Source organism: Lepidothrix coronata, unplaced genomic scaffold, assembly GCF_001604755.1.
Source record: "Lepidothrix coronata isolate B3197 unplaced genomic scaffold, Lepidothrix_coronata-1.0 Scaffold45, whole genome shotgun sequence".
Lineage (NCBI taxonomy): Eukaryota > Metazoa > Chordata > Aves > Passeriformes > Pipridae > Lepidothrix > Lepidothrix coronata.
The window spans coordinates 3,425,474-3,444,000 of record NW_016690225.1 but is presented as its reverse complement, the minus strand read 5'-3'; the positions used below and the strand labels follow the sequence as shown (position 1 = coordinate 3,444,000).

General features: G+C 41.7%; 1 protein-coding gene across 5 annotated transcripts in view; it reads left to right on the top strand.

Annotated features, from left to right (window-relative positions):
- The first annotated feature begins 580 nt into the window (after positions 1 to 580).
- The window catches only part of CSMD1 (CUB and Sushi multiple domains 1), a 1,090,193-nt gene continuing 1,072,246 nt past the window's right edge, over positions 581 to 18,527 (top strand). For all 5 annotated transcript variants that reach the window (XM_017814555.1, XM_017814556.1, XM_017814554.1 and 2 more), the window contains exon 1: positions 581 to 754. In XM_017814555.1, coding sequence (XP_017670044.1) covers positions 688 to 754 — 67 coding nt within the window. In that variant the 5' untranslated portion in view covers positions 581 to 687. The remainder of the gene's footprint in view (positions 755 to 18,527) is intronic.

Sequence of the window (18,527 nt, the reverse complement as noted above, 5' to 3'; positions counted from 1 at the left end):
GGGACCGCCCCGGGGGTCGGTGCGGGGCCGTCCGCGGAGCGGGGTGGCTGCGAGACCGGCGTGCTCCGGCTGCGCAGCGCCGGCCCCTTCCCCTCTCCGTGGGAAGGGATGGTTGAGTCCGGCGGCAGTGGCTTCTCGTGTGGCTGGCAGCCGCTCTGCTGCGCTGCCTGCGCTGCTTTCGCCGCGATCCCTCCCTCCCTCCCTCTCCTCTCCTCTTCTCCTCCTCCTCCTCCTCTTCCTTCTTCTCCTCCTCCTCTTCCTCGCACTCCCCGCATCCCTCTCCTGCCGCCGCTGGCCGGCTCTCCCCGCCGGCGGCCGTGCACGCCGCGCTGCCCGCGGCCCCGGGCGCGCCTCCCCTCCCTCCGTGCGCGCCCTCCCCTCCCCTGGGCGGGCGGCGGGCCGGCGGCGCCGGGGCTCCGCGGGCGCTGAGCGGCGCAGCCCCGGCGCGGCGCGGGACTGATGCTGTGTGAGAGCAGAGCCGAGCGAGCCGCCCGCGCAGTCCTGCAGGAGGCGCCGGGCGCTGCGCGGCGCTCGGGACCCGGACCGCTCCTCTCCGCCTCTCCTCGCCCTGTGGTGGTTATTTGGCGCTGTCCTTAGCCCCGCTGCCGCTCGGAGGACACGGTCGCAGCCGAGAAGAGCCGCCGGGGGTTTTGTGTGAGTGTGTGTGTGTGTGGAATAACTGCAGACATGACTGCGTGGAAGAAATTCAAGTCTCTGCTGGTTTTCTGCGCGGGGCTCCTCACTGCAGCTCAGGGTAAGATTCGGGTTTCTTGCACTGGATTCGTGTAGGCTGTGGTTACGGCACTGATTCCCCCCTCAGCTAAATCACTGCCGCTCGGTTGAGCTCTCTCCCTCGCTTCGTTTCTGCGCCGGGTAACAGCAGGCTCTTCGAGCCCGGTCTCCCTTCTCCCTGCCTCCCACCTCCCGCCGGTGTTCCCCGAGGGCTCGGCTCCTGGCCGGTCACTTCCCCTGGGAGAAGCCAGCCCCCGGCGTTGGGCAGCAACCGCTGCGGCGCCGCGATGGGAACCATGCGCATCCAGCCACCTGGGCAGCGCCGGAGTTTGGGAACACTTCTCTCCCCGCGCACGCACGAACGGCACTCGCTGCCGTTTGAGGGACAGTCCCCGAGCTGGCAAGTTTGGATCTCCCCTCCTCCCGCCTCCCCGGCTTTTGCCGTGCTCGGGGGGGAGCGCGGAGTGGGTGGCCGCGGAGAGCCGCCCCCGCCTGCCTTCAGCCGGCTCCGCTCCCCGCAAGTTGCGCGGAGGCGGGGATGCGGCGTCGGGGACACCTCCGCCAGCTGCCTGCCCGTGCCTGAGGGAAGAGGGCTCCTCTCTGGTCGGCGTGCGGTGGGGAGAGTCTCCCACCCCCACCTGTGTTTCTCCTTAAAAATCAAGGAGGGAGGAGAAACGAGGGGGTGACGGTGGAGAATTTGGTTACACAACTTCAGTGCTGGCCTCAGCCCCATCACTTGCCTCATCGCTGGAGACAACAACTTCCCCATTATTCACTTCGCCTCTCATTAGCCCTGCGCTTTTTCATGCTGGGAGAGATGCGAATCTGTGTGTGAGAAGAGAGAGAGGGAGGGAGGGAGTGAGGCAGCTCGCAGCTGAGCACCTGTCCGTGTTACAGCCTCTGCCTTCTCCCACCTCGCTCCCGATTGTTTTGCCTGCCTCCGGGAGGACGGTTTCCCTTGCGATTTGTACTGTCTGAGGCTCCCTTAACCCTTCCAAGGCGCTTTACATCGTTACCACCATTTTATTTCTCTCGCTGCTTTTTTCGGTGCGGGGGCGGCTGGAGCGAGGGGGAGCAGGGCGCTCGGGTTGGCGGGCGAAGCTGGAGCCTTCCCCGTCCGGCGGGTGCCCACGGCCCGGTCTCCTCTCCCGCCCGGGCGGCACGGCAGGATGCCCCCGCTTCGGCAGCCTCCGGCCGTGATCCGCAGGAAGAAGCGGTGGAAGGCCAGCCCGTGCTCCCGGGAACTGGGCGGGAGCTTTGCCCGGTCCGGAGGATCGGCTGGGGCTCCTCTCCAGCGAGGTGGCATCCCTCCCTCTTCTGCCCGGCTCCTGCCGCTGCCGCGGTCCACCGGGCAACACCACCGGCTGCCTCCGCGGGAAGGGAGTGGGGGGGGGGGAGGAAGGCGCACGGCTTTTCTGGGCTGTAAAGCTGCGGCTCCTGGAGACGGGCTGTGCCCGGCAGCACACGGGGCCCGGGGCGGGCGGGGGCTTCTCGGCGTGGCCGCCCTGCCCAACTTCCAGCATCCCCATACGCCCCAGGTGCCTCCTTTCCGCGGTGCCCACCCACGCGGGGCTGGGCAGCCGCTCCCATCCCGCACACGTGCCGGGCACGGCGCTGCCCCGGGAGCTGCGGCCGCACACGGGGCCCGGCGGCCGCGGGACGACGGGCAGCTGCGGACACGGCCGCGCCGCGCCCGGGGCGGGCCGACACCCCCGACTCATTTGTTAAATACACTGTAGCCAGTTATGTCGTTTGACATTTAAGTGTTTTCTTTTCATGGCTGACAGCACAGACGAAAAGCTGGAGGCTGGATCATGGTTATTTAGCGACGATCCGACGTGTCTTGCTTGCATACAGAGGTTTTGCCAGGGACATTTGGGCACTGCCTCTGATGCTGCTCTTCAGAATGTAATTACTCCTGCTTAATGTGGAGCAGCAACACACCTACTGAAAGGCTACAAACTGACTTAATATTGAAGTCAAACAACAGGTTGAAGAGGAACCAGCGGGGACAGTTGACATAATTCCTTCCCGTTTACCTTCCTAGGCAGTCCAGCACAGGTGTCTATATTTAGTCAGATGTAATCCTGAGGTTGAAATTACGTTTATACTTTAGAGAGTGAAAGAACTCTTTCCTTAGTAACATAAAGACACACGCTTTTAAAAGCACAAAAAATTGTAATTATTAGATTCTTGGAACTCCGTTTTACCAGCCCCTTGCCATCAAATAATTTGAGCACTGTAATAGGAATTCACCCGGGTTTTACTTGGTTTGGAGGTTTTATGAGAAAAAAAAAACCCAGGTCCTGAATTTCTGGAGGTGTTGCCACAGGCGTTCCCATATCTTTCAGTAAAAATGACAGGTGGGCTGCTTTCCACATTGTTCCTCATTATGAAATGAAATGGAAACTCCTTGTTGCTGTGCAATTTTCTGTAACTTTTTTAAGAAGCAAGGAAGGATGAAAATGAACATTCATTGTTCACTGTGGTAGACTTGAGGTGCAGTTCTATACATTTCTTTGGACTCATTTCGTCTGATTGATGGATCTGAGTGCTTTGGAAAACATTTGGGGGATTCTTCCCTGTCCATTATGCTTTAAACATCAAGGGAAATTAGTATGGAGTCATTTAAAGGTACCACTTTCCCAGAAGCTACCCTATCAAAGCACTTATGCTTCAACAAGACAGACAGCATGGTGTTCAGCTCTGCATGTTAAGATGGGCTTGTTTGTAGAACCATTTGCTAATTCTGTTATGTTATATCGTAACAAAAGCAAACATAAAAAACCTATTGATTTGCTTGAAAGACAAAACATATCAGCATAATTTCTGTAAAAATTCCTAGAACAAATGATAGATGTAGATTGAATTTAGACTAAAACTCAAGAAGAAAAGACTGAAATTTCTTTCTACTGTGACCTAAGCTCTGTATACAATCTATTTTCAATGCAGAAATACTAATACTTACAATTGTTCCAGTACATGGTTTCAAGGTAATTTTCTGGATGTGTTTAGATAACCAACTACAGCACCTTCATTGCCACCTAATTGCCTCAAAAAAAAAAGTACATATGCAGGCTTAAGCACAGAGGTATCATTCAGAATAATGGAAATAGCAAAGGGAAAACATTTCTGTTCTTAAATTAAAACCAGACAGTGAAAGGACTCCCCCATCTACAGCTTAGGATTTTGTTTTAAAAAATAAATAAACCCCAAAACATTTTATGTACCTGCTGTTTACTGTTATCACTTTGTCAAAATAATTAATATAACTACATCACACAAAGTTACCACTATGTTTAAGGCCTATTCCTATTGGACTGAAAGTGTTTGTCTCTTTTAAAAAGGTCATATTGTTTTTCTCCAAAACAATGCTTTTCAAGCTGCGAAGCTGCTTCATTCTCTTCCAGACAAGACTAAAGCAATTCTAAGGAAAATAAGCTGAAAAAAGGAAATTTTTAGAAGACCATCAGAGCAAGGTGTTGAATACCCAGCTGCAAAACCAAGTATTCAATGGATGTATTCCCCATCCCCCAGTGCAGTAAGGAATTTGCGATAGAAAAGGCAGAACAGAGAATATCCAGCTCTGACCACATAATATTTTAATGTAAGAATGCATTTACTTTTTGGTAAGATCTGTATCTATCCCATTTTTTTCATCAAGATATCTATATGATGTCCTTAATTCTGTATAGGAACAGGAAATATGGTCAGTTTGAATATAATGAGTTGGAGAGCATATCAATTCAGCAAAGATTCCCCAAACACTCATTTTAGACCATTGAACCTATAGTTAAGTTTTTAATTCCCCCCATCAGCCAGTAAAAGTTTATCAGTTTCTGGGGGGGGCTGGGAACAGGATACTGGTGTGAAGAGCTGTTGATGGTATACAGGGATATGCAGGCTCGAGCACACATTGAACTTCAGGATGTGTTGGAATCTGCGAGGGCACTTCAGCACCGTCTGTGATCTGTATAGATAAGAACCATTCTACCAATTGTCTATGCTGCAAATATGTCTGTTTTACTGACTGTCACTCCCATGTCCCTTTATACAGACATGTATGATTTGATCAGACATGGATTCTTTTGTTTGGGAGGGGCAGTTGTCATTTTTTTTCCCCTGCAGACTGCTTTTTCTATACAAACATGTTAACTCTTTTTATTATTATTACTCACTATGTGGTAGAAGTATTATATATGCATTCATATATGCAAGTTTTTAGAACATCTATGGGATTTAAGCCTCCATAGTGTTTACGCTCATGAAAACTTTGGTCCAGATAAATTAGGAACAATTTGAAACTGTAAATATTTTGAGCTATGCATTCAAGATGTGCCATGCTCTATAAAAAGGCTGAAAAGCCTCAGGGGCCACTGTTTTCAACTTTTTCAAGGCATTCAATCTGTACACCATCACATTAAACTCCCTCTTGTAACCTTTCCTCGGAGAAGTAACTGCTTGATAGTGTGACTATATAAAACCTCCAGTGGATTTAAAGATAAGATGTAATTTCGTTTTGCTCAAATCTGTATTGAACCATTGTGTTCCTCTTTGACCATGATGACATTATTCTGCTAGCAAGCAGCTTTCAGTGTAAGCACAGATACTGCAGCGTAGTGCTGGGCTGCCTGTAGCCGGCAGGGGATGCAGTGTGGAAAGGGGAGTTGCTGATTTAAATATACAATCCACCAAAGCAGTAGCATAATTGTGAGGCGTGATCTCTAATAAAACTCAAACATGCAACTGGATTCAAATCAGGGTTGCCGATTAAAAATCTGCCCTCTAGTTCCATATGGCTGCAAAATTAGCCAGATTAGACTGAGCTAAATTGGATGTTCTTCCAATTTTTGCAGTGAACGAAGAATAAGAATCATATGGAAATTCTCCTAATGTGTATGAGTCACTTTCTTTTACTTAGAAGTTTTACTTTTCTATATCAGCTGCAATTTCCTTTAAACCATTTTTATCAGCCGCCAACTTTTGAAATAGGGAAAAATGCCATTAATGCCTGAGGAAACCTGTGAGATCTTACTTTGTCCTGACACATCTTTGTTCTGGCTGGATGAAAGACTTCACTCCACTATATGACATTTCTATTGCATTTAAGAAAATCTACACTGTATTTGTTATAAGCATTTCTCAACGACATAACTGCTTAATCAAATTTCTTGGGTTATTGCTAGTGTTGTATTGACACACCAAGGCAACATATATCAGTTGTCTGCATTTAATTGAGTGGTAGATGGAGGCAGGCATACACTGAAAACTCTTAGAGGAGTTATAATTACAAAAGTAATAGCATCTTATTGCTAATAACAAGTCTTACTTGTTCAGAGACAATAATTTTTTTTCACATTTCTTTCTCGTATGGAAAAAAAAAGAAAATGACAACAGTTTCTTGCCATTTTTACCCAGAGGGCACATTCAGTTAAAAGAACAGATCAAGATTTAATCACTGTTTTGTTGCTGATGATTAACCAGAATTCCTCTTGATTAATCAGAATATCATCAATGATTTGCTTTTAGCAAAAGACGAGCAAAAAACCCAAAAACAAAAACCCCAAACCACAATTTCTAACAGTTATAGTAATGCTTTATTTTCCAGCATAAAAATCACAATTGGTTACACCTTTTTAATTATTAAAGTATGCATTCTTGCATATTCTGAAATAGTGATTTGAGTTCCTTCAAATTAATTTCTTGTCTCATCCCTGTCAAGTAAAAGGTAATTTCAGACAGTTGCGAGGGCCCAATTCTGCTGCAATGGAAACTGAAATTTTTATTTATTTCAGAATTAGTTCAATTGGCCTGTTTTGAACAGATTACTATTCCAAATAAGCCAGGGATAGTAGATACTGCAGTGGAGTCAGACCCTCCAAATTTGGTCTCTTGTGGCTGAGGACTTCTGGCAATGTTTGTATCCATGTATGACGTTGAAAATGGAAAACTAGGTGACTCTGAACAACCAACCTTGATCATATAAAAATATTTATGTGTATATGGAATTAATTTGTTTTTAAACAGTATCTCTGGTTTCTCTGAGCATCTGACCTCTACCTTGCTTCCTTTTTTTCCCTCTGCATTTTCCTTATGAAGAAATTATGAAGAACAATACACAGAGAAACCTAGTATCATTTTAGTCTTCAGATACTTTATGTCTCTCTTACAGTATCCCACGGATACTGAAGTACAGAATCATGTTCCATGTTCATGTCTTTGTTGTACAGTGGCTTTGCAAAAGAAACATTTGCAGCACTGCAGCTGACAGAGACCTGAATAAATAATAAAGAATAAAACTTTTAATGCAGTGTTTGTTTTGCAAAGTTGCATGAAATATGGTCAGCATTTTAAAATTACATTTTGCAGCACTTGCTTCATGCCTTAGGTTCAATTTCAAGACAATGATTCTTACATGCAATTTTGCCAAACATGAAGTTTTTCTTATTTTTTGTATTTTTTCTTCCTTGTCTGAAAGTTTTCTTTACCTTTTTGTGCTGGAGAATAATTTCTAAATCTATCTTTGAGTGTTTTTATTGAAATATTGTTCTAATGCTCTTGTTTGCAAGAAACTTTTGACATTAGTCACAGAGCAAATCTGGGTCTAGGGATATATCTTTCCCTCATCAATCCTATGATTTGCAGATCAAACATAGCAATTACACAATGCTGCATAAATAATTGTTTACTTTCTTTGACCTCTATTATTTGCCATATTGTGTTCGCATACAAAACCCAAAAGAATACAAATATTCAAATTTTTCTTTTCCTTACACTGGTGCTGAAACACCAGAAACTTACAGTGCACTGGGAAGAAAAGCATAGCCAGCCTTGCCCTGTACTTAAAGCTTAGGTTCAAAGGTGGGCCTAAACACACTGGGGACCACAACCAGGTTATTGTCTATTTTAAATACTGGCCCAGATGTAGCTTTGATTTAAAGCGTCTTCACTGTTCTTGCAGTGCCTGCTGCTGAAATGGATTGGGGAACTTGGCTTGCTTTCCATAGCGTATCTGTAAGACATGAATGAGAGCTTGGGCTTGGCTTTGGGCGTCGTGCTTGAGCTTAGAACTTGCCTTGTGTGAGTGCATCAGGGTTCTGTCTGAAGTCCTGATGCATATAACACGTACCACATAACTTGGGACCCACATCACACTGCTGGTGTACAACACAGGTGGAGGGGCAAGGAACAGGGAAGTCATTTTGTCAGGAAGCAGCTGATATTGGAAAGCGAGTGGCTAGGTATTGCAGGAATATACAAGAGCTCACAGAACCTGCCTTGCCCTGAACCTTAGCAAAAAACCGCAGGTGACTGTGAGGGTAAGAAAAAGGAAAGAAAGAGCATACTTGCAAAAGAGGGAAATTTTTGAAAAAGCCATTTTGATAAAATAATAAAAAAGCAAAGTTTAACTTATTTTTATACTAATTTTGCATGCTTCTGATTGTGAAACAAATGGTCATGACAAATCACACTGTTCTCATTAATGTCCATGGGATATCAATGCAGAAGCTAACTGCTTTCAAGTGACTAAGTACACTATTTTAGCTTTGCCCCAGCAGCCAGATTCTCTATTGGTATCCCACTGATGTTTCTTCTAATACATAGATTGAGTCATACAAAGCATTTTTTTGAGGGGGGAGAAAATGTTTTATAATTCACTTTCAGAACCTCAGTTCAATCAAGCAACTGCTAATATCACAATCAGTGACCCTCTGCATTTGCAGACATCTCTCTTGATAAATTAAATTGATTTTCTTTATCTTAGCATGTAAACATCCTCAGCATACACTCAGACCCATTGTTTGCAGTGGTTCTAACACTGAAGAAAGTAGTGTTAATAGATTTTATGAAGTCAACAGTGGCAGCAGTAGTAGCATTTTGATCATGAGCTGTGCTCAAACATTTCTGTCTTGCTTTCCTGTGAAACATGTATTGGGAAGGCTTTATCATGATATTTAATTGCTATAAATTAAAATACAGAAATTTTCCTTTCTTTTTTCCAGGCGCATAATGTAGTTAATTTGAAAAAATCTGCCAGTTGTAGAAAAAAAGAAGCATTCTGCTGTGCAGAGCTAGGTACGTTGGACATAGAGTCTAATCGTCAGCTGAGTAGTTTGGGTTGCTTTATATCAGATTTTGACCACTTAGGACCTGATCCAGAGGTTGGGGAACTCACAGGAAAAAAGATAAATCTCATTAACCTTAAAGGATTTTGAATCTGGACTTTATTATAGCCACATATAACACAGAGAACTTACATTGAAACAAGGATGCTAGAACAAATTAATAATACTAAAGAAAATTCAAACTCTTAGTTATCATTAATATGAATTGTTATGAAATTGACCACAGAAATGCTGTTTAGAATCACAGAATGGTTTGGGTTGGAAAGGACCTTAAAGATCTCCCTGGAGACTTCTCCAGCCTGAACAGCTGCAACTCTCTTGGCCTGTCTTCATAGGAGGGGTGCTCCAGCCCTGTGATCATCTTTGTGACCTCCTCTGGACTTGTTCCAACAGGTCTATATTCTAATTATGTCATGAGTCCCTGAGATGGACACAGTACTCCAGGTGGGTCTCATGAGAGGAAAATAGAGGGGCAGAATGCCCTCCCTTGACCTGCTGTGCACACTGGATATGATCGGCCTTCTGGGCTGCAAGTGCACATTGCTGAGTCGTGTTGAGCTTCTCATTCACCAGCACCCCGAGTCCTTCTCCTCAGGATTGTCTCAATCCATCCTCTTTCCAGCCTGTATTTGTCTTTGGGATTGCCTCAACACATGTACAGGGTTTTACACTTGATCTTGTTAAACTTCATGAAGTTTGCACAGGCCCACCTCTCAAGCCTGTCCTGGCTGGCTGGCATCCCTTCCCTCCAGAATGTAGACTGCACCACACAACTTGGTGTCACTTACATGGAAGATGAATCATGCCCCAAAATGTTTTGACCTATCTGAATTGTATTTCACTCCACTGGCTTTCACCAGATATGTAATTTATTTGGTTCTTAGGAGAGATTAACCTTTAATTGCTTTCTTTAGCAACATTTAGTAATAGTGATAGCATGGAGATGATCTGTGCAAACAGCAAAGAAGTATTTCTTCAACTCATGTTGCCATGACAATTCGGATTTTTCTTGTCAACTCCTGAGAAGCTTCGAAGTAATTTCTTTAAAGCAATGGATCAGGGGATATTTTTGAAATTGAAGTTGCTCTCTTTTTTCAATTTAGTATCATTTAACACAGTAAGGGACCTGACCCAAAAGATTTTAAGATCTACAAACAAGAACTATTGGAAAAAATATAACGTCATGTAACCCTCTTCATGGATCTCTGATGATGTACACCAGCAGTGAAGCTGACTTCAGATACTTTATCAAGAGATTTAGATTTTTTTTTTAACTATATGATAATAATAAATAGTTATCGTAAAAATAATAGTGGATAATGATGAGTGGAGAGGCCAGTTTATAGCTGTCATTTTGATCCTCAGGACAATATTTTATCTTGCAGCTATTTTGATTTTAGATTACAGAAGGATTAAAGAACAAAGAAGGACTAAACATTTTTGTTACAGTTACAATTATAAAATTAGTTCAATGAGTGAAGAATAAAATCAAAAGGCTGTTGTCCACATATTTAAATTACTATCCAAGATAACTCTTGTATACAGTGCTATTAGTAATCAAACTGAATGTCCCTCTTTTTATTTGTTTCAATTGAAATAGCCTGTTTTGAAAAAAACCACAAAAACTAGTCCAAACTACTTTAATTTAACTCTTAAGAAATAAATTACTGGCTTAATGAGGTATTTCTTAGGTTGCTGTTAGCAGTGATGAAAACATTGTAAACGAAAAGAAGATAATGTGAAGTGCTGTTTCTGCTGGGAAAATAGGTTTCTCTGTATAGAAGATAAGAAAAGTAGATCAGTAATGGTTTTCATTTTAAAATGTTCCTGACAGATGATGGCTACTGTGTTGGTGTAGTTTGTTTACCACTTTGCAATAGATTTGAGATGAGTCATATCACATTAGAAGGAAAATTGAGAAGTTGTTTTGTCAAAGGGAATTCAGTTTTCCTTTTTTATCATATATACTCAAATTATTAGTTCTCTTTAAACAGAGACACCTAATTGATTTTTTTGTGTTTATTCTTGTTGTTTCCACAAGTCTGAGTTCCTCTTGCTAAAAATTGTAAGTGCAGATCTATCATTTCTATGTACTGGATAAAGTGATTGACCTGGAATCTTCAGTCAGTTCTCCTCATGCATCTTCTTTAAAGTCTTAGCCATTTTATTTGTCAAGTGAGTTTGTACCACAACAATTTCAACATCTACAAGCACGGTTGTTTTTCACAAGCCTTTCTATTCCCTTGCCTTCAGAATGGGAGTCGAATCAGTAAGGACTATAGGATGGCTTCTCAAGATTTCATGTTGCATAGAAATTATTATTTCTGTCTTATTTCCTTATTGACTTTGTAAGTCCACTTTACTGATAATGCATCTTAGTGTATCCACAGTGTTAGGAAAAATGGTACTTATAAGAATATTTGATAAACAGACTTGTGGATGGAATACTTATGATACATCAGGTCATAAGCATTCAACAGGAAAAACAACCTTCTTTTTCAAAATATCTGATGGAAGAGGAGATCCGTTTGTTGAATAAACAAACATGTGCATACTGAACAATAAAACATGTCTGAGCTCATTTTACCTGCAAAACAAGCCTTAGTGTCAAGTTTAAGGATGCTGGGAAGAGGGCAGAAGGTCCTGTTTATTGTCAAGAGCCTAGATTGTATTTTTACTTTCTTTTCAGTAGTGCCAAATATCTGCAGTTCCCACTGCCATAAGAGAAAACTGCAGATCTCAGCACTTTTGAACATAAAGAAATTTGTACTGTTTTTACTTTTACACTTGAGAATCATCATAATCTGAATGCAATACACTGTTGTAAAGAGAATGGATAGACAAGAGTATTAAGCATTTACTACTATTATCTCCCAGGTAGTTTCTGAATTAAGCAAAGTTTCCAAATCTATCGTTGTTATTTTTTTAGGAAGAAGAGATTCCTCAAGGGAAGTTTGTTTTTCTTTAAAACTGCTGTACCTAAGTAATTCTATGTATTAGAAAAAAAAAGAAGAAACCAACCTGGATTTGCTGTTGCCTGGAACAAAACATTTGTGATTACAAAGTGAATGTTAAACACAGCAGCAAATCAGAATTTGTAGTGAAGCCAATTTACAGACTACTGGCTATACTGCATAAGGGAGGCCATTGTCCTGGACCGGCATTAAAAGCAATCAGTCCCACCTCCACTTATATTTCCTTTATGAGTATTCATAATTTTTACATTTATTTCCTTCCTACTGATGGTAACTAAGTGCAGTTCCTTGTAGCTCCATTTTTCTTTCTAAGAAACAGGCTGTTTCTAAGGGATGAGCAGGCTCTGGTGGAAAAAAAGTGTCTACCCAGTTTTACCACTGTAGAATAGGTCCAAAACTTCTTTTGATATTGTGCCTTGTGCTGCAGACGATATTTGCAGGATGAATATATATTTGTGCAAATATTTTGAATGTGCTTTGTCACTGCATTGAGTTTGTATAGCCAGGTTTTGGGAGTGGGGATGCTTTAGGGGTGGCTTCTGTCAGAAGCTTCTAGAAGCTTCCCTGATGTCCAGTAGAGCTAATGCCATCTGCTTCCTAAATGGACGTGCCGCTGGCCAAAGCCAAGCCCACCAGCAATGGTGGTAGTGCCTCTGGAAGAACATAGTTAAGAAGAGGGAAATAACCAGTGCAATGGCAACTACAGCTGGGAAAGGGGAGTGAGAATATAGGAGAGGAACAACTCTGCAGACACCCAAGTCAGTGAAGAAGGAGGGGGAGGAGATGTTACTGGTGCCAGAGAGAGATTCCCCTGGAGCCTGTGGTGCAGACTATGGTGAGACAGCTGTGCCTCTGCAGCCCATGGAGTTCCTGCTGCCCCTGCAGGGGGACAGAAGATCCACCTGCAGTCTGTGAAGGACCACACATTGGTGCAGGTGGATGCCCGAAGGAGGCTGTGATCCTGTGTTGTTGCAGGCTCCTGCCAGGACCTGTGGACCCATGGAGGGAGTAGCCCACAATGGAGCAGGTTTGCTGTCAGGACTTGCGACCCCACAGGGGACCCACAGAGCAGTCAGTTCCTGAAGGACTGCAGCCCATGGAAGGGATCCACGCTGCAGCTCATGGGAAGGGCTCATGTCGGAGAAGTTTATGGAGGACTGTCTTCTGTGAGAAGGACCCCATGCTGGAGCAGGGGAAGAGTGTGAGTCCTCCTGAGGAGGAAGGAGCATCAGAGACAACTCTATGTGATGAACTGACCGTAACACCCCTTCCCTGTCCCTCTGCACTGCTGAGAGGAGGAGGCAGAGAAAATATCAGGAGTGAAGTTGAGCCCTGGAAGAATGAAAGGTGGGGGAAAGTGTTTTAAGATTTCGGTTTATTTCTTATTATCCTACTCTGATTTGATTGTTAATAAACTAAACTCATTTTCCTGACTTGAGTCAGTTTTACCTGTGATGGTAACTGGTGAGTGATCTCTCCCTGTCCTTATCTTGATCCGTGAACCTTTCATTATATTTTCTCTCACCTGTCCAGCTGAGGAGGGGAGTGATAGAGCAGCTTTGGTGGGAACCCAACATCCAGCCACGGCCAGCCCAGCACAGTCATATAACACCAGTGCTTCCAAGTACAGTTTTGTAAAGCAGAAGTATTTTGTGTGATTGTCTCAACAGCAGTTAGCTGCTCAGATCTACTCAGTTATGCTGCTGTTGTCTTATGTACTGTCCCGAAAGAGCAATGTGCATGAGAATCAGGTCCCCTGAGGGTAAAAAATCAATTAAAACAAGAAACTACTCTTTGATGCTAGAAGGATAATGTACTGCCCATTGTGAAAAAATGAACCATTGTGGTGATGGACTGTGTCAGGTGAAAGATGAGCATTCAGCATAGACAGTCGATGGAAAACATTCTTATATTTCATTGACAAATTCTTCAATAGTACCATTGAAGAAGATAAGGTATCTCAAAAGAGAAGCTACATGTGAAAAAGTATGACAGCATTTAATGGGGGTTTTGGTCAGGACTACTTTATTTTTTTAAGTCAATCCTTACTCTTGTCATTTGCCTTCTTTCACTTATTTTTTTTCTTGAATATTTTGTCTATGATTATATTTATTCTTAAAGTCTATTAGGCAGTGACATGTGTGTGGCATGATTTATTAATTTGTTTTATGGTATATCCTAGAGCATAGGGACCTATCATACAAAGGATTATATGAACATAGAGAAAATGAAATTAATGACATGGACAACATTGTGACAGGAAGCTTAAGTCTGGGGAGTATTGTTTCCTGCATGATCAGAATTAAACAAAAAACCTTGTCTTCTGAAACCTAGGCCATAGGAGCTGTCCTGTATTTTACAGAGGACATAGCCCAGCTTAGTTAACTCATAGCCATCAATAATTATTCAGTGCTTTTTTCTGGTTTCCTTTACTGGTATTTGTCTTGCTGGAGAGCAGTGCATAATCAGCTTCCCTTATTGTCACCAGTAACACAGGCATGCCGATGTAGTTTTACTAAGCAGAACTGGTATAAGCTCAAAACTTGAAATGTCTGTTGGCAACTGTCCTCAGTGGCACCTCCTGGTGCCACTACTGCGAAAGTCTGATATGGTCTCATAAATAAGGACTGGTGCCCTCATGGGCATGGCAGTTCAGCTGCTGGGCTGATACAGGCATTATGCTGACACGCTGAAAATCACGTCTTTTTATCTTGTAGGACTGGCAGGGCTGACACCATAAGATTTGCATAATTAAACACTATTTCTCTTTTTTCTTCCCTTACGTTATTTAAAATTTGCTCTTTGCAGAGCTTATCTTTCTTGTTCCAGTCACTATTATTTCCTCTTGCTGAAGGAGTATAAGATACCTTCTTTATTATTCTCCTATATGTCTGTTTAACATTCCCAGGGTGGAAAGCGCCCGAGGTCTAGTCTGTGATGACTCCTGCACAAAAGCTGAAGATGGGCACTCTTAAAACCTGAATTAAGTCAGGGACATAAACTGTGCCTAGATTTTGTTCACGTCTTATGAATTTGGTTAAGTTTCAATCTTCACATATTTAAAAATGCAAAAAGTGTCACATCAAATCAGACCAAAATAACCTCTATCTGACAATGGCCATTAGCAAAAGCATAGAAAAAAATATAGGAAGCAAGATACAGGCAGGCTTTTATGTTTTAGCAGCCTCCAGCCAGTTTAGAGAACTCTTAGCCAGAGGTTGCATCTATGTTCAACATCCATCAACAAATTTAACCTTCACAAATCTGTTCTTGAACCTACTCATAATTCAGACTACCACACTATTTTCTGACAATTTGTTTTACAATTTAATTCCTGCTGTGTGGAAAAACACTGCATTTTACTTGTCTTGAAGCTTCTACCTGCTCATTTCCCTGAGCACTTCCAGCTCTTCAGAAATACTTTACCCTACACAGAACATCTGACAGATAGGAAGGAATTATGTAAATCTATAAATTACATACTTTTCCCACGTACACCTAAAAAATCCATACGGATATTTAGAGTAACTAGCTTCAATCAATACTAATGGATGTTTCCTAAGTGCATTTCTCATAATTTTTAATGATCATGATATTGTCAGTGCTGCTGATGCACTTAAATGAATAATAGTCTGTATTTCATTATAAACACCCACTTGCCTTTATCCCACCATCCCATTACCTGTTTTTTTATTCTCATAATAATATTTTATTGTTTGCTTTCCAATAAATAGTAAAGACTGTACATTGTGACCATCTGGATGACAGTGATGTTCAACATTTTGCCCTATGAGAGATTTCTGGAGGGCCAACAGAGAAAATGCTTAGAAAATTAGGTCCTGGCTGGAAATGAATACATCAAACTGGATGCTTAGTGATCTAAGCACCTCTCCCACTGATGTTGACCTCCATGGAGTGTGTAGCTTGCTGATAATATAAAGTGCACTAAATAGCAGATTCATCTTGCATATATGCTGTTTGCCCCTCTGTGGTCCAGCGTTTCACTGGTTGCCAGTCATTTCTTAATGGGTTCTGATGAGGGATTGGGTTTCTGCAAAGATCAGGGAAATGCTGCAAGCATTTCTGTTAGAAAAGGTTTAGGAAGAGGTCTGTTGTACTGAGAACACTGAATCCACTTCATCCTTAGAAATCAACCAATTTCTGCCCTTACAAGACCCAGATTTAGAACAAATTGTGAAAAAAACCCACGAAAAGACATTAAAAATTCTGTTCTTAGATAGAAGCTTACCTCAAACCTTAAAACCTGCAAGATATTCTGTGAGCTCAAATCCATAGGCTTCTGATTGCAGTTTCATGTTAGAAAATTTGTCACTGTCTGAAAAACAATTTTTTCTCTTGTTCCCTAAGACCGTAGCCTTCCTACAGGCCTTTAAGATGGCTGCACAGGATGCATAAAATCTGCCTTTCCCCTTTATTCTACCTCTTGCTCTCAGGACTGTCAATAGAAAAACTTACCAGCATCATAAAAACAAAACAAAGTGATGCAAATAAGTAATCAGCAAGAGCACAGCTGACCACTGGGAACAAGAGTAGCATGAGACAGAAGAAATCAGACTCACTTTAATGTTAGCAAGTGTTCCATGACTGTTCTTGCTTCTTCATTCTGAAAGGCTGTATTTAATTTTCATAAATGAGAAATTTCTGAATATTCCTGATAGAGTCTATTCAGGAAAGGAAAGCATTAATTACTCCTATGCTGAACAAACAAAACCATTGCTTAGCTTTTGAGAAGGGACAAGAACATAGGTTTTAAAGAGGTGATTGGAAAAGGACTACTTCCCAGCAACATGTAATGTATCCGATGTGCTGCAATCTAAATTTCCAACAGGACAAGGCAAAGACTGAGTTCTTTGGGCAGGAATGTCTTGATGGGATAACAAAATTATTTTTTAAGCGAGCTTTGTTTTCTGCTTGATTAGAAGAACATTTCACAAACATTTATGAAAAGGAGAAAATGTCTTAACAGGTGAAGATTATGATCAAAAACCGGATTTAGGTTTACAAATAAATAGTGTTTAATTATAAAAGAAATTACTGCTTTAGGTAGTAATACTTTAATGCTGGTTTGGGACGACATAAGAATTTGTGTAGTCCTGTGTTTATATATTAAGCTTGCCTCTTCTAAAAATTACTCACTTGACCATAACAAAAAATGCCATATAGAATAACTCAACTGTTTTCATCAAAGGATCAGGTGGCATGTACATTTAGTTGCTTAAATTAGTAGAACAATGTTTCTTCAGAGAAACTTTATTTAAAGAGATTTTTTTGATAAACTCTCTTTACTGTTATGTTGCTGGCATAATCCTTCAATATCTGTCTTGTCTTCTCTCTGCCTAGAAATTTGTAAGTATAGTTAATGTACCTGAAAATTTCAGAAAATAAAACCCCAGTGATTATTCTAATACAATGTAATATAATTTATAAGTTCAAAAGCTAGATCTGAGATGTGCTGAACTCTTCAGTTCCCAATTTATTTCATGGATGTTGAGGAGATTCTGTGGTAAATAAATACACAGAAGAATTTAAGCATCAGGTTTTCCCTTTATTGTGAAGCTATTTACATCTAATACTTAAATTACCAAACTACCACTCTGCTTTAATCCCAAAACCACACAAATTTACACAGGCCTATTTTTAATTGGAAAATATCCTTTGAGCCTAATATTACATTTTTTGGCATACTTAGAATGGTTGCATACCGTGTCAGTTTGTATGACTGTTATTGAACAGTCATTGTAATCTTCAATATAGATGCTCTTCCATGGGGATAAAATTGCTTCTTTAAGTGTGCCTGCCAACTTTGGCCTTACATAAGATATTCCTGGGGGTGGAAGTGGTGCCCTCTCATTTTCCCACAGAAGAGAGAGTAATTTAAGAGTTGGAGCACTTAGCTAGATTGTGAAAATATATATTCAGCTACCTCTTCCCATAGACAGTTAAAGGCTGTCTCATCCTCTTTTTTTTCCTTGCATATACTGTGACTGCCCTTGGCTCTCCTCTGTTGATGCAGTGGAGGTTTTCAGTTAAAGTTTCCTTTGGAGGTAGAAGATTTGGGTTGCAAACCTTGCTTAAAGGAAATCAATCTGAAATACTAAAAAAGTTGCTGGGACACCTACTGGTCCCCTCTTACATGGAGAGCGTTACTTGCCACATCAGAGTCATGCTTCTGGATGGGTTTCTGTCTTGCTCAGTGAATATTCAATTATTCAATGAAAAGTGGAATTGCAAGTAGTCTGCTTGAAATATTGCTCTGAGGTTCATTTGCCAGTAAACAAATAAAAGATAAGTACTGCAATACATATTTTCAGCTGATTTCAGGAAATAATCAATAGCTTTTATCACTAGAGACTTAACAATCACCATGTTATGCCCATCACATAAATCTACAAAGAAATCTTACAAAGAGAGGTAAGCTATTCTCAGGGAGATTGATTGATTTGTCCCACGGTTCATATTTATTTAAAATCTTGGCAAAATATTTTTTTTCTTCTAGCACAAAGTTTGCAATGCCATAACTTATAACTGCCACATCTCTGCTGACATCATCATTGATATTTGAGAGATGAAAAAATTTAGGTCTAGATATAACACTCCCCTTTGAAATTTACATGCATTAATCTTAAGTTGCCCAGTTACCATGGTGATGAATATCGTATAAATGTATGTGTGC